Raw genomic sequence first — 15,585 nt, forward strand, 5'->3', positions numbered from 1 at the left:
TTTGTTATTTGGGCCAAATCTAAACTATTTCTTTTCCTGAAGCCATTCTCACAAAGTCATTTTTCCTTTACATATGCATATGGCCTATGTAAAGCGGTACAACACCATCAGTTCACAAAATTCAATCTGACACGTTCAGGCTTTCAAAAATAATGACTGCTACAGGGTTCCCAATTTCTAACCAGTCAGTCATAAAAAAAAAAAGAAAAAAAGAAACTGTCAGGCAGAGACAAAGTGATGTTATATTCTATAATCAGGGCTACACCGCTACAAACCGTTAAGTTGCATCTGACAATGATGAAGTTAACAATGTCTGACAAGTTGACAACCGCTGAATTATATTGTTATATCTGTAAGGGCAGCGGGCAGTGGGGGAGTCTGTGTGAAAATATCCACTCATTTGCCTGACCTGCACATATTGTGGTGATTAAAGCCAAATGTGACACTTGACACCTTATTTCGCCTGCTGTGTACTGCCAGCGCGAGTGGGCTGGAGGTGTGGCAGTGGCTGTGAGATTTGGGGTGGTGTGGCAGTGTGAGTAAGGAGGGTGGAATTAGGGGAGTTGCCCCATTCCCAGAGATTCTTTAAATTCCCAGGTCAGGTTGGGAATGTCTGTGTCTCTGTGGACAGCTGGTGTCTCTGTTTCAGCTCAGCATTTACACTCAGCTCCTGTCTACAGACTTTGTGGGGGGGCCAAGATTCCAGAGTCAGTTCTTCCTGTTTTATGACACTGGGAGAAGAAAGGGAAGCAATGTTGTATACTGGCGACAAGAAAATGTGTATGGCTGCATCTACTGTAGTAGTGCAGAGTTAGAGTCTCAGTCTTGACTGCTTTTCCTTTCCTCTTTATTACAGCTTTTGGTTGCTCTGCTGCCACCCCTGTGTTTGGCCAACAATCCAGCAGTGGGAGTGTGTTTGGACAGGTATCATCCGCTGATCCGTTTAGTTTGATTGATATTATTGTCTTTCAGTACTGTCATAACATTCAATATATTACCAATTATGTACACATCATATGACTTATATTTCTTATATTATAAGTGTATTATATTATATTTCTCTCCCAGCAGCAGCCATCATCTGGTGGGGGCCTGTTTGGCTCCAGTTCAGCCAATACAGCAGGCTCATCGGCTGGTGGAGGATTCTTCAGTGGCCTGGGAGGCAAACCGACCGAGGAGGCTGCCAACAAGAACCCATTTGGCACCACCGCCTCAACTGGAGGGTTTGGGCAGTCTGCTCAGACCGGTAGGCAAACACGACCTATAAAATAAAAATTGTTAACTGATATAATTTCATTTTTACTCTATCCTCAATGTTTCCACTTATCTGTACCACACTGGAGGCCATTCAGCAAAAGGACTAGGAACAAACCCTCATTTTACTGTCATTGAAAGTTATATATATCTGCCTATTTCTCCTCTAGGTACCAACAGTCTATTTGGGAATAGTGGTGCCAAGACCTTTGGTTTTGGACAGGCCTCCTTTGCTGAGCAGAAACCTAGTGGGACCTTCAGCACTGGAGGAGGGAGTGTCGCATCTCAGGGCTTCGGCTCCTTCTCTACTCCGACAAAACCAGGTACAACTTACTTGTACTTTGCAGTTCATCAGATAGTTTATACGGCGGACATTTTCAGACCAGACTTGTCTCCGTGTGCTGTTCATGCTTAATTAGGGAAGGGATTCATTTATTCATTCAGATAGGGCATGTATTAGTGAAGCTTAATATTCTCTTTTCTTTCATTCTTATTTATTTTTTTTTTTACAAGGTCTGGTTTAGGGGCTCGGTTGATGAGTGAGATTCAGTGATAGTGGGGTGGCTGTGATAGAAACCCTGTGCACACCTATACATAGTCATATTTTACTCAGCAGCCAACTTTTGACAGTACTTTCTCCTTTATCACCTGAGCTACAGCAAGAGTCCTTATCTCCTCACCCCAGCAGAGCAGAAAGTGGGGTAGTCAGATGCTCCTTCGCTACCTGCCAGAATACCCTCTGCTGCAATCAGAACTGCTTAGTCACAGTGCAATGAATCAAAGTTGTGATATATTTATGTAAGGATTAGATGCACGTTTTATATTCAAACTTAAATTATCTAAAATATCATCTTATATAACTGATCTTTATCTTGATTATCACCCTTCTCTAGAGCTGCAGTGTTAAGGTGAGAGAGTGTGGATTTAAATACATGTACACTACTTACGCTGCCATGGTCTACTGTATGTGTGCTACATGTAACAGAGTCATGTATGCAGGTTTTAATATCAGCCACTGATTTCTCTGAGTTAGTGCCACCTCTGTTGAAGTTGTGTACATTAGTGAAAGCAGCTGATCTGACGTTTTAAGCCGTTTCTGGCTCTGTTAGGAATATTTACTTTAAAATGAAAGGTGTGCGTTGACTGTAACCACTTCAGCACCAATCCTGCCAACATTTCTGCGTCAGCTCTGTTTTAGGTAATCACGCTGTGTCTTGTGTGGTTAGAAAATGGATCATTTATTTACTACAATTTACCTTCATCTGGTTTTTGGGACCGTTAAGAACATCTGAAGACACAGTGCGGATGATGCTCATTAGCGGATACTGTGCTTTGTCCTTGTTGATTTGTTCCGTTATGCTTTGTGAGCGAGAGTTACTGTTTATCAGATAAACAACATCCATGTGTTTATAGCATCAAGTCGTGTTGTTCGTTTTGGTTATGGTCGCACTGCTTTGCTGTGATACAGAAAAGTTGTCTTTTTCTCTCTCTCTCTCGCTTTTGTTTCATTCCAGAGTATAGCCTCCAACGTAACAGTCACCTCCTAGGGTCACAAAATATTTATTAGTCACAGAGCTATTTGGGAGCCAGAAAATACAGCCTCTAATAGAAACCATACCAAACACACGTTCAGCTTATTAACTCATATTACATTAGGGCAGATTCTGTCCTTAATAAAAGGACAGTTTTGCCTGTTAAGATCTCCCAGCTCCAAGACTGTATAACAAATTAACAATTTAAAGGAGATCACATGCAAATGAAATTAAGTGTACAGCAAATTTAAGTATCAAGACTTAATGTAAACCCCTCCCAAATAAATTATTTGGTCTCTAAGGTGTAAATTGACCTTCCTTTCATTTTCTCTTTTTTTTTTTTTTTTTTAATTAAAAAATAAATTTTAGCAGCCATCCAAGCTATCCCTCCACTCCACTGGGATGTTGGTACCCCTCAGCACTCTAATGCCTTATCACTGGCCCATGTACGGGGAATGTAATCTTGTTACATTAGCTCAATCAATTATTTACTGGAGTAGGCTGTAATTTCAGTACGCCCTTTTTCTGCCCGGCCGCTGCTACCTCTGAGGCTTTGGGGTGGTGTGAAGTATTCATCCTGTCATCAAGCTGTCACAGTGGGCTGTCTCAAAGCTGTAATGTGATGTACACAGCGAGTATAGTAACTCTATTCACAAATTTTTACACCTAATAACTTGTTATTACCATGTTGAGTTGTGTTAGCCCTGGTTCAGACCACATGTGGAATGTATGTGTAGTAGTATTCACACAGGAGTCCGAGCATAACTCTTCTCACTGATGTGTATTTCAGTCTGTGGCCCAGAAGGCTTCCCTGAGAAGAAAAATACCCTTGACACCGATGAAATGTCCTATGTAAATGAGCTAAAGCCACAAAAACAGCATCGTGACTCACCTTTTTTTATCTGTCCTTCGTAGAAATGGCGATGAGGACCAAGTACCTCAGTGTACATGTTCCTCTTCTTTCTATTAGAAAACTTGTTAAAGAAACTATCCATTAATCTATTTTCCCCTCTACAGGTGGATTTGGCAGCCCTCCAGTGTTTGGGAGTCCTCCCTCCTTCGGTGGCTCCCCAGCATTTGGTGGTACAGCAGCGTTTGGCTCCAGCCCTTCATTCAGCAACACCATTGGTTCCTCGGGTGGCAAGGTGTTTGGAGAGGGAACAGCAGCTGCCAACATGGGAGGATTTGGGTAAGAAATTTAAAATGTTTTATGCAAAGGTTTGAAAAAAGGATTTCCTATGAAAAGTTTATCCACTCAAACCTGAAAATGGTGATACCTGGTTGCTAGTTTCTGAATTAGACAAACAACAGACAAAGATTTGGCAATAGTTTCAATGTATCTGAACTCACTTAGCAACATATAAAAGCATATCTATTTTTACATCCGTTATTGTAATGGTTGTAATTATTGCCTACTCCAAGATTCGGTATTCGGTATGAAGTATTTTGGTTGCTTCATTGCTGCAGACAGAAAGCATTGGAAAGTGTCACCAGGCTTTCTGTGCAATACAGAGGGAGGAGATGGGGTAGCAGGATTTTGCCTGCAGCGTGGAGCAGCTTTTTTGGAAATCAGAACATCTGTGTGTTCTCACTCACCCCACCATCACACAAGCATAACACATAAAGTGACTGAAGAGCAGCATCGACCTCATTGTCAAACACTTTCTTAACATTATAGTGTTGAAATAAAATAAACCTGTTTCAAGGTTTGCTCAGTATTCGTCCGCCTGACATGCTGCTCATGCATGTTGGTTCTTCCTCATCAGTTCAGTCGATGCCGACAAATTTATTACGCCTATAAATGGTTGCTCTTCCATCTCTTTCTCATATATGTTATATTTGTCTTTCTTTCTGCCCCTTCTGCCTCTGCACAGTTCATTGCAGTTCGAGGAGGAATTAGGAACACTTGGTTTGATGTAACCAGTCTCCCTGCTCATGCAAATGCTGAAGAATCTTCGTCATTTCACAAATTAGATTGCAGTGAAGTAGAGGATCAGAATTGCAGTTTTGATAAGAATTAATTGTGCAGCCTTATTCTGAAGCCTAAAGGACATTTTACTTTGAAATGTAATAGACCGCTGAATGGGAACAGTTTTACAGCTCCCAGCAAGTCAAGCTTTAAGCCAAGTGAAATTTCTTTTCAGCTGCAGAAGAAAGGATTAATTCATCTTTTACGTCCTTCCTACACTTCCCACTCAAATGATTTCTCCAGCTTTATCAACCTTTGTGTGTCCACCATGTGCATGTGTTTTGAAACCAGTGAACATGGCACTGAGCCCAAAACCATGGAGCTCTGTGCAGGACTAGATTATTCCCCTCAGATAATCTCACTCTGGGGTCATGCTGCCTGCAGATTAAGCTGGCCTGCTCTCTCTATTCCTCTGTTTTGCTTATTCTCTCTTTTCGGTGGGCGTGGGTCCTGTAGAAGGGATTACTGCTTAAACCCCTGTTTCTCAATCCTCTAGTACCCTGACACACACAGACAAACACACACACACACACACACACACCATCTGACACCTTCCGCCTTGCTTGCATGTTTACTTGGATGGAGCTAAACAAAGAATAGATCCTGGACAAAAGTTCTTCCTCTTATCTCTCTTCTTTCTCTTTGGCCAAATAAATTGTTGGTGTAAAGCATGGCTGCTGAATTGCACCGTTCCCTATGACGTAATGTTTTCACTCATTTTGTCTTATCAGCCCCGGTATCCCTGTTTATTTTCATTGCAGTCGTACCTTTTGGTTTTTTAGTGTGTCACATCCTCTGTGTCTGCTTCTGTTTTCAGGTTTGCCCCACCCCCCAGCGGCCCGTCTTTTGGTGCTCTGGCTAATCAGAACACTCCGTCATTCGGGAGCCTGGCCCAGCAGGGCTCTGGGTTTGGAAGTCAGCCCAGCGGCTTCTCGGGCTTTGGACAGCAGCCACAGGGAGGAGGTGAACTACTACTTCAGTTGCCTTTCTTTTTCTTTTCCTCTCTCCCCTCATGGTCTTCAGATGCCCCCTTGTTTACCAGCACTTAGTTAAATATTGCAGGCAGCGCGGTCAGTGGCTCAAGTGGAGCCACTTGTTTCTGTTTGATTGTTGTGTAGTTTTCCCTCTTTTTTTTTCTCCTTTACTTGTTCAGGCACCTTTGCTTCTGCCACTTTTAATGGTTTCATTGTTGGTCATATACATACAGTACATCATACTCTCCAAATGCTCCTTTCATCTGTTCATCTTTCCACACCGCCCCTGCCTCTATCCTCAGTAGCCCTGGGTGGCAAAGCATATGTGTCAGGTCATGTTATGAACACGGCACACGGACAGATACACAGATCTGTCTGTCAAAGATGATTCATATGCTGAGAAATGAGAATTGCATTAGGATTGTTGGTTTTCAGTTTTTTGCCACACTGACAGTCATAATGTTTTATTGCTCCAATCACCCAATTAACCACTTTTTTCCATTTTGTAGGATTCACTGGAAACACCTTTGGGGCTGCAAACCAGTAAGTGTGGTCAAAACATTAATTTTAATTCATGTCTTTTGTGTTTTGCGTTTTTTTTTTTTTTTTCCTGCGTGTATGAACTGATTGTAGACAGACCCACATTTCTCTGTTCCTCTGTGGCAGGAGTGTGTTGTGCCTGTGGTGTTTGAACTCCACTGTAGCTCACATTTTTTCTTCCACAACACTGCTCCCCATAGAACCTTTCAGATTTAATACCACCTCATCTGCCCTCATTTATTTCCTCTTCTTCATCTTTTCTCTGCTCTTTATTCATTTAGAGTCCCATTCCGTGTTATTGCTTTGTCACTGTATTAAAATACAGGGAAAAATGTTCTCTCTGGCACTTTCAACCTTGGATAAAAACACAAGAGGAAATAAATAATACATTAAATCATGTTTAAAAAGATGATCCAATAAGTAATACATAAATAAAACACACCGCTACACATACTAAATACCCAGTACCTTCATGTGTTTGCAGGTATGGTTCATCATTCTGACTCCCTGAAATGGGTGGTTCATGATTTAATGCTCTAGTGGCTCTTCCTTACTAACTGCCAGCTTGTGATTAGTTTTTCACTTTCATCCTGCTATATCTCCTTTTCATCCCTCAATCCCACTGTCTACCTCTCTCTTACGCTGCCTCCGTTTGCGGTTGTGTGTCACATGGCAGTCGGTGTTCCCCGGGGTGTGTTCCAGTGGAATGCACTCTGAAGTGTGCAGGAGTGTGTGGAGACGAGGCTTAGCGTATTGGACACATTCACATGCTGTTAATAATCCTCCTCTCTTTCTTTGTTTCTTTTTTTTTTGCTTCTTTTTCGTGTCTTCCTCCACTTTACTATTTTACCCTCATGTTCTTCGGACCTGCTGACCTGTACACACACTGTGGATTGCTGCCACATCGTAGTCATCAATAGTTGTCACTTATTTTCTTATTTTCGTGTAGAAAAAGCCTCTAGAATTTTTGGCTGAACAAAAAGAGAAAAAAATCATGTTGTACCACAATTTAACACTCCACCACAGCAGCTCTAGAAAATAAAATCCAGTGTGAACACTGAATCGAATTAAAACAAATTCAGACAATCACAATATTATTTGCAAGAACTTACAGTTGAGTTCAAGCCTTTGCAACATTTCTGCAAAAAAATAAATATAAAATCCCAGATAGAGGACATAGGCTACGTAGTCATTCCTGCATATTTCTACATAAAACAAAAATTCCGACATAAAAAGTTCTTCTGACAAACCAGAGCAGCAAAACTTGGCAAAACCCTGATGGGTGTTGTGAAACTCACAAAAGACTGAATAAAAAAAAAAAAAAAAAAAAAAATCTCAATATTACTTAAAAGTACCTTCTTCTAGGCACCGCCATGCTTTTTCCTCATTGTGTACATGTGGTTTCTATCCTGTCTGCAGTGTGATTACAGGACAGCTCATCACATACACATTAATATCACTAAAATACATAAAACAAACAAACAAAAACAATACATTACAGAAACGTTTAAATCCAGTATGTAACACGTCAACCATTATACAATATATCCATTAATACAGCACCATTAGAAAATTGTAAAGGTGTGAAATGGTTTGGTATCTTGATACCTGAAATGGATTTTCAAAAAAAGGTTCTGTGTTTGATTTGCATTACATTAATTCTAATACTACTACTATTAGTACCACTTCAAGCATTGAAACTCATTTTCAATAATCTCTCCCTTTCTGCTTTGTATGTCATTTCTTCTTCCAGATCAAGCTCACAAACATTTGCCGGTTGGAGAAGCTAGTTTTATTAAACCTCCATGAGCTACAGTACATTCTGCAATCAAGCCCTTTGTGCCACATAATGGGAGGAGGGAAAGGGGAAGACTGTGTTGCATTTGGTTTCTATGCAGGAAACCTGTGTGTTTTAGAACAAAAAAAAATTTTCAAACAGCTTTCGGAGTGCAGTTCATTTTCTACGTACTGTCTTTAGTTAAGAAGTTTATGTGGTGATACTTGGTCTTAATATTTTCGTTGGACAAGAGAATCAAGTACTGACATCCATATAAACAGAAGACAGGTCAGCGTGAGGTACCGGGAGAAAAAGGATTTTCTGCTATGAAATGCTAGCAAGCGCTAAGAAATAATCATTTTGTTGTGACGTTTTTCAGAAAATGTACTCATGTACACTGTGACACCGTACATGTCACAGTGTACATGAAGTTTACAGACTTCAGTATCATGCTCTCAGTCATCATAACATTCATACTCCAGAACAATGTTGCCTTCTGTCTGACATTTAAAAATCTTAGTTTTTGCACTTGGAAACGTCACAGTGTACAAAAGGTTTTCAGCTTTACTTCTGAACATTTCACTCTTTCATCAGCATGGCTACATAAAGCACTGTCTAATATCCAGGTGTCTAACTATCTGCATAGACTTTGTGGAAAAGATACACCCATGTAGAATGTACCAAAATTCAACAAACCTAGCATATTCAGCTATGAGAAAAGGAAGTGTGATTTGAAATGAAAAAAAAGTTATATTTTTCTTTTCAAATAATTTTTGCAGTAAATCCCCTCTTGATGTATATTTTTACACAAAAAAACTGGAAATAAAATGTCTCGAACTAGTCATTTGTTTAAATGTGAATTCTCTTAATATCACATTTTATTTGTTAATACAGTCGTGTTAATGACGCAGTTGACTTGGTTATGTTTTGTTTTTCCAGTGAAAATGTAATGGGTGTAAATTTAAGCAGTAGTAGCTAAAATTTGTGGTCACAGTTGAGACCTTTTCCAAAGCCTTCATCTTCATCCTTCCTTAACTCACAAATTACCTTGCAAAGCAAGAAGATATTATTTTTATTTTGATTTTATACCAATTAAACTGTATAGCAAAGCATCATGACATACATCACAGTTTAAAATACCACGCTGAGTATTTGTTTAACACAAAGGGAAATAAAATCTGTGTATTAGTCTTTTAAAATGAAACAGTTTAATTCGAGGTGGCATGAAGAATAGCATGGTGGCTAGCCCTAAGCTATGTTCAGATGGTTCACTAATTAATGCTAAATCCCTCTTGATATGCAGCTCATTCCTCCATCTTCAGTAAGGAATTCACTGACTCACATACGGAGCTAAATTGGGCTGTGGGAGAGTGCTTATGGGGATCTATGGCTTGTACCAGAGCCTCGATCCTGTGGCATGTGGCCACCATCAACAGAATTGCATTCCCGGCTTATGGCTGTGGAGCATGTCACTGTCACTCTGTCGACCCTTATCTTGCGAGACTCTTGCCAAGGGATGGCAGAGGTCCTGGTCCCTCTGAAGTGGCATGGGAAGGTCGGGGTCATAATGTGACCCGTCGTCGACACCTGCCCAAATGGTCGCATCCACATTTCCCAACAGTATTTAATAGATACTGTATAAACAGTGGACTGGAGCCATTGCCTTTCTATAAATTATTGTAAATTAATCATGACCATGTTTGGGTTTTGTTTTTTTGGTTTTTTTTTTGCATTGGTCCACCAAGTGAGCCAGTTTATATTCCAGTTAGTTTTATATTTTTGACGTACGAGACATAGTAGCAGCATTCAATACATGATCGCAGTGATGTGTGATCTGCACCAGATGTATGTGATGTCTCAGGTAAAGAATTACAGTTGGGCACATTGGCAGATTATAGAGGCACACAGGCAGTTACAGAGCCCAGAGTAATGCTTTCAGCTAAAGCGGATGAGCTTATGAGATTTTCAGCACCCACTCCACAACTGGCCTCTATTAAAGCCTTAAAGGCGGAGTGTGTTTTTTTTTTTTATTATTATTTTATTTTTTATTATACCGCAAACAAAACAAAGATACTTAATAGTGATGATGTTCAGGAAAGTCTCACACTCTGGAGGACGGCAGCTGTCTTCATGGAATCCAGATAAAAATAGATCAGTCCAAACCACCCCTCCCCCAACCCCACCCTTAGTCTCTGTCCCCCCCAACCCCCCACACCCACAGTGAGTGATGATTAGCAACTCTCGAGCACATCCTGCTCTGCTTTGCAGACAGATTCATCATCTCTGTATGTGCCACTGGACTCCCCAGTGTGTGTATCTTTTGGGTCTTAAGGTATTTCTATGAGCAGTGTGCTGCTCCTATGGTGTGTGAGGTGAGTGTTACCCAGAGCGTTTGTGGACACAAGCTCCAAGGAGCATGCTACAATTCTGCCTAATGGGTAATTTTGTCAGCACAGATAATCCAAATCCAATAATCCAGTGGTAGACAAGGGAGACCTCGCTCCCCGTTTCTCTTCCCTCTGCACACTGTGCTGACTTGGTGGTGCACTGCGTATCATTTTTTCCAAGACCTTACCCTGTTTGGAGAGCGACACCCTATTGATTGCCAGTGACCGCATTGTGGCGAAAAGGCTGAAAGATTGAACAAGATTTCTTGAAATTCTTACAAAAGAAAAATAATCAGAAGGATGAATGATAGAGGTCAAAATGAGACCAGTATTTCAGAGGGTATCGGTGTCAGCTTTTGCGTAGCTGAGTGGTTCTTACTCTGTAGAGCAAGAAAGTAAAAGCCTGAGTATTCATAACCTTACATCACAGGAAATCTATCCGTATCGTATGTTGGTGTGCCAACTGGTCCAGCTCCATACTGAAGTATCTCTGCAAGTATTGAATGGATTGTCATTAGATTTGTTGCAGATATTCATGGTGCACAGAAGATGAATCCTATTGGCCATCGAGTGAGTTTTCCTCCGGGACCTCCTTGAAGTTGACAGTTGTAGTTTTGAGTGAAATGTCTCATCAACTATTGGCTGGATTACCATGAATCTTGGCATTTGACACTTCAGTTCCCTGCAGGATGAACTTGACTAACTTTGTTAAACCTTTAGCTTTTTTATGTAACACCATCGTCAGGTCAAAATCTCTTGGTCTTCGCTCTTGGTCTTGTTTTACAAATTCCTCTGTGGAAAGTTTGAATTTTTGATGACTGTAATATATCTCTATAAATCTGCACACATCTTAGCCCACACAACAGTTAATTTAATTAGAGATATCCACTTCCAAGTTTTGCTTTGGCACGGGAAATATTTTCACCTGACACATAAGTCACTAGTGAAAGAGGCCATTTTCAGAAATGCACTGCTGAAAAACAAGTGACAACATGATTATGCTGAGCCATAATCCTGCATCGTAATGTTAAATATTAATATTTGTTTCAAATGGTAACAGAGCGGAGCAGCGCTGAATTCTGTCCATATTTACAGTGACACATTTTTATCGTCCAGCTATATATTCTCTTTAATTGCTGTCACGCAGAGCTGCAAACTGCAACCATTAAGATGCATAATGTAAGGACATGATCAGTTATCATGGCGGCACTCATGCTTAAATGCTGAGCACAGCTTTGAGCATTGTAGCAGCACTGACATGAACATAATGCATGATAAATACAATCCGAGCCACTCCTCCATCCCAACCTTAAATCACCTAGCTGCCTCAGTTCACTCCTTCTCTTTCGCTCTCTATCTGTCTTTAACTCACTCACAGGGATTATGCAGTTCAGTGTCATTACTTACCCTGAAACTTCAAAGGAGCTTTACACTGAAAGTTTTAACTGCCATCAAGCGACATTTAGTCTTCCAAGTATACACACGGCGCCCCTGCAAAATGAGTCAGCTCTCCCTTTTCTGTTTACGTTGGGTCACAACATTAACAGGCACATGCAACAGCAATTTCAACACTTACTTTGCATGTGAATGGATTACTGACAGTGGGCTTAAAGTCTTATCTAATAGACCTGATCATGGATGTCAGGCATTATTGCAGATGTCAGGGGGAAGGCTCTGAGCATCACCAGAGTTGTGCACAGTTGCTGAGGTTTTTGAAAGAAAGCAGTCCTGAAAGGTCTCAAGACACCTAGCAAGGCAGCAGCTACTCTCTCTGGTGTTCCCATAGAAATTATTTAATAAGCTCAGCTGGGGCACAGCTGGTTTCCCAGAGTCACCTGTGAATTTCCCACTCAGGTGAGCATTTTCTGCTTCTACAGCACCGGAATCCAGTTTGAGCTTACGCTTCATCACCCAGTCGTCACCCAGTTTTCATCATGCTTTGTCAGAACTGATCCCAAAAGTAACTACGCTGTCAGCTAATCCAGCCTCTTGAGGTGTAATTTGATTGCAGGGATTTTTATGTAATTTGTGGAGTCTGTTTTGCAGCAAAGGACGTGGTTAGTTCATTATTTCATCAATATCCCTTTGAGAGTTTCGCGTTGAGCTCTTGAATCTCAGTCAACGCTTACTGTAGTTAATTCTTTGTATTTGCTGAATCTAGGACTTTTCCCTTTTCACTAAGCAAGCATCTTGAATTTGAATGCATGTTAAACACTGCTGCTGTCAGCAGATGTGTTGTACTGGACGAATTTTGGTGTGCATAAATTAACAAAATCCATATCCAGCCCTAGAATTTCTCTTTTTTTTCCCTCATCATTAGTAAAATCCAAAGACCTGTTGTTTGACAACCATTGCAAATGATTCATAACAAATAGCTTGAGCTTCTGCTTTGTAAGACATTGTCATGTTTGTCATACAGCTCTGTGGTCTGGACACAACCCTGTGTCAACTCAAGAGCCTGTAGCTTGTGTTTTCGACATATGCTTAATGTGCATGATATCTAGAAAATAATTGCTGCTGTATGTGCAACACAGATTTTTTTGAGTTAATTAATTTAGTTAATTGAGTTAATTCATTAAATTAATTGAGTTAATTGTCAACATCTACGCTCATTGAGCTTTTACACTAATCATATCCAAACATGTTGATATTGTAATGCCAGAGTATACCAGCAGCCTTGGAGAAAAATAAAACAAAAAAAATTAATGAAATCCCCCCTACAGATAATGTATTGTTTCCATATGTCTGAACAATCTAATTTAGGATTGACAAATTAATTTGTTTGCTGCTGAATAATTTATCAGTGTATTACCAACAACTGCATCATTACAATATAGAGAGGGTAAATACCAGCTAATAGGATTTTTTTCACATCCTGGCAACCCAAAATGTGTTCTAAATAATAGCTTCTAACTGATCTACAAAGCCTAGATAATTTTGGTAACCATTAATAAAGCCATTAGTTACAACTCATAAACCCTTGATTGAATTCAAGGCTTTTTTGTTAGAGTTTCTTGATATATGGAGGTGCAACACATGACACAGTGGTGTGGAATGACGAGACATGACAGTCCACACCCATGAGTTCAGTGTAAGCAAACTGGTTTCGAAGAATGTTTCACACGTAGTCTTTACTGCTATCACACATAATGAAACGCTCAGAAAACCACATGACAGACTGTGAAGGGACCGTGTTAGTCAGCCAAGACACATGAACATACACTACAATGCTGCCGAGCGCTGAAAATAGCACGCCAACACAGCCGGTGTAAAGAATTATCGAGGTGGCCTTTGTAACACGATCCAGCACTTATTCAAAATGTTTCTCTATCTCTTTTTTCTTTTTTTTTTTTTTTTTTTTTGCCCGTTTTGGTCTCGCTCTCATCCTTCTGAATTTTTTGTGTGAAAAGTGTGAAGAGAGAGACAGAGAGAAGTTATGAAACAAAAGGGGGTAATGTTTTATTAATGTGTGTGAAGGCATTAATATCCACAGAAGTTAATTACGGACCAGACAAGCACAGGTCAGAGGAGGTGATCAGTTTAACTTCTCAGAAAGTAGCTCAGTTTATACTTGTGCAAAGCCTCGAGATGCTTTCCCCCCGGAGCTGCTTGTGATGTCTGGGTTTATTACAAAATCCTTTGACAGAGTGTGGGAGGTGTGGGATCCAGCTACATCACATGCTGTAATTACACTGATGGCAATTAAAGGTTGCCTATAAGTACCCCTGTCCCAGCTTGTGGGATGTTCAGTGTTTAATGATTGTCATTAATTTAAATGGAAAACTGCATTATACTGTATAGTGAGTAGTTATTGTCCTGAGTCCAGGCTTAGTTTGACAGTTCAGATGTAGTACTGATGTCCATGTTGTTTAATCAATCTCTTATGTAAAGTAGGGGTTGCAAAGTGAATGCCTGGCTTAAGTGTAACAATGATTTACTTTGCTGCAATTATACATTTAAATAAGTGACATAATATTATCTGTCAGCTTCAAAAGCCTTAAAAAAGTGTTATATTCAGTTTCCTCAAAAAGGTGCTAAGAAGGTATTAAAGAGCGTAGTTTACTAAAGTCTTAAATATTTTCTCTCGCCTGCTGCAATACTAGATAAAAATATGTTTTTGTATGCGATTGCAGGCTGAAACATTACAGTCACCAGTGCCAGCTACAGTAAGCTCATTGTCTCATAACGGGCATGTGTCGATTTAGCAATAATTTAACTGATTAATCAATCCACCCATTTTCAGCCACTTGCCCAGGTCCAGGCTGCATTAATTTAATCAATTATATCATCAGAAATTATTGTTATACACGGCTGGTAAGCCCTGAAAAGGTGTGACACAACAAGGCCACATCATCTCTCCTAGTTTTCCATCATACTTTAATACTTTGGCCATTGTGATTCTAAAACATGGTATTAAATTGCATTCTGTGTTGGATTAAAAGGGTCTTACAGTGTTTTAAATCTAACTTGGTGAACCGAGTCCTGCTCCAGTTTGCAGGGTCAGACAGAGGTAAATCCTGGTAAAGATGAAAGTCTTATTGAGCCAAAATTGGCGAGCCAGTAGATTTCTGTGAATCAGTGGCTGATAAGCCCCAATATTGTCTGGTGTGCCTGATGCTGGTGTGCTCCGGTCGGTCGGGTTAGGGACAGATGACCTATACGGTTGTTTAGGTTGGAGGCAAAGAATGATAAAGAGTTATCGCTAACTCTAGCAGTGGCAACGTGGAAGTATTAATAGTAATGTCTGGTGCCAAATATACAGTGGAGCAGTGATTCTTTGGTATAACAAATAGGAACAGGTGGACGGATGCAGGGAGACACTGCAACACACTCGCAGACTCTGGGCCATGTAAATATAGCATAGTGAATGTGCAGCTCAGGAATGTGACAGAGATAGCATAGACAGTAGAGGCTGCAGGTCTGGAACTGAATCCAACGAGCAGAGGTATACAAGCTGCTCGACTCAGATATATGACCCAGCAAAACAGCCATTAAAACAAAGGATGGCATCGCTTTAAATCAGCCCCCCTATTCCCTCTACTTCACTGTTACAGAGTTTTCACAGTTCTCACTGGAGCCACCGGCGGCTAAGTCCCAAGCTTGTCTTAAAATTTGTGAGTCAATGCCTTCCATCATATCTTCAGTGATTCTC

At 40.4% G+C, this 15,585-nt stretch overlaps 1 protein-coding gene across 4 annotated transcripts in view; it reads left to right on the plus strand.

Annotated features, from left to right (window-relative positions):
* The window catches only part of LOC121195080 (inactive phospholipid phosphatase 7-like), a 54,128-nt gene that overhangs the window by 19,190 nt on the left and 19,353 nt on the right, over positions 1–15,585 (plus strand). Inside the window, exons 30-36 of one of the 4 annotated variants that reach the window (XM_041058291.1) lie at positions 857–924; positions 1,069–1,246; positions 1,425–1,577; positions 3,804–3,975; positions 5,573–5,718; positions 6,239–6,272; positions 8,023–8,888. In XM_041058291.1, the coding sequence (XP_040914225.1) occupies positions 857–924; positions 1,069–1,246; positions 1,425–1,577; positions 3,804–3,975; positions 5,573–5,718; positions 6,239–6,272; positions 8,023–8,059 (788 nt within the window). In that variant the 3' untranslated portion in view covers positions 8,060–8,888. Of the gene's footprint in view, positions 1–856; positions 925–1,068; positions 1,247–1,424; positions 1,578–3,803; positions 3,976–5,572; positions 5,719–6,238; positions 6,273–8,022; positions 8,889–15,585 lie in introns of those variants that run through there. The other 3 variants (XM_041058292.1, XM_041058293.1, XM_041058294.1) reach the window with 3 other exon arrangements.

The sequence above is a fragment of the Toxotes jaculatrix genome, chromosome 16 (genome assembly GCF_017976425.1).
Source record: "Toxotes jaculatrix isolate fToxJac2 chromosome 16, fToxJac2.pri, whole genome shotgun sequence".
NCBI lineage: Eukaryota > Metazoa > Chordata > Actinopteri > Toxotidae > Toxotes > Toxotes jaculatrix.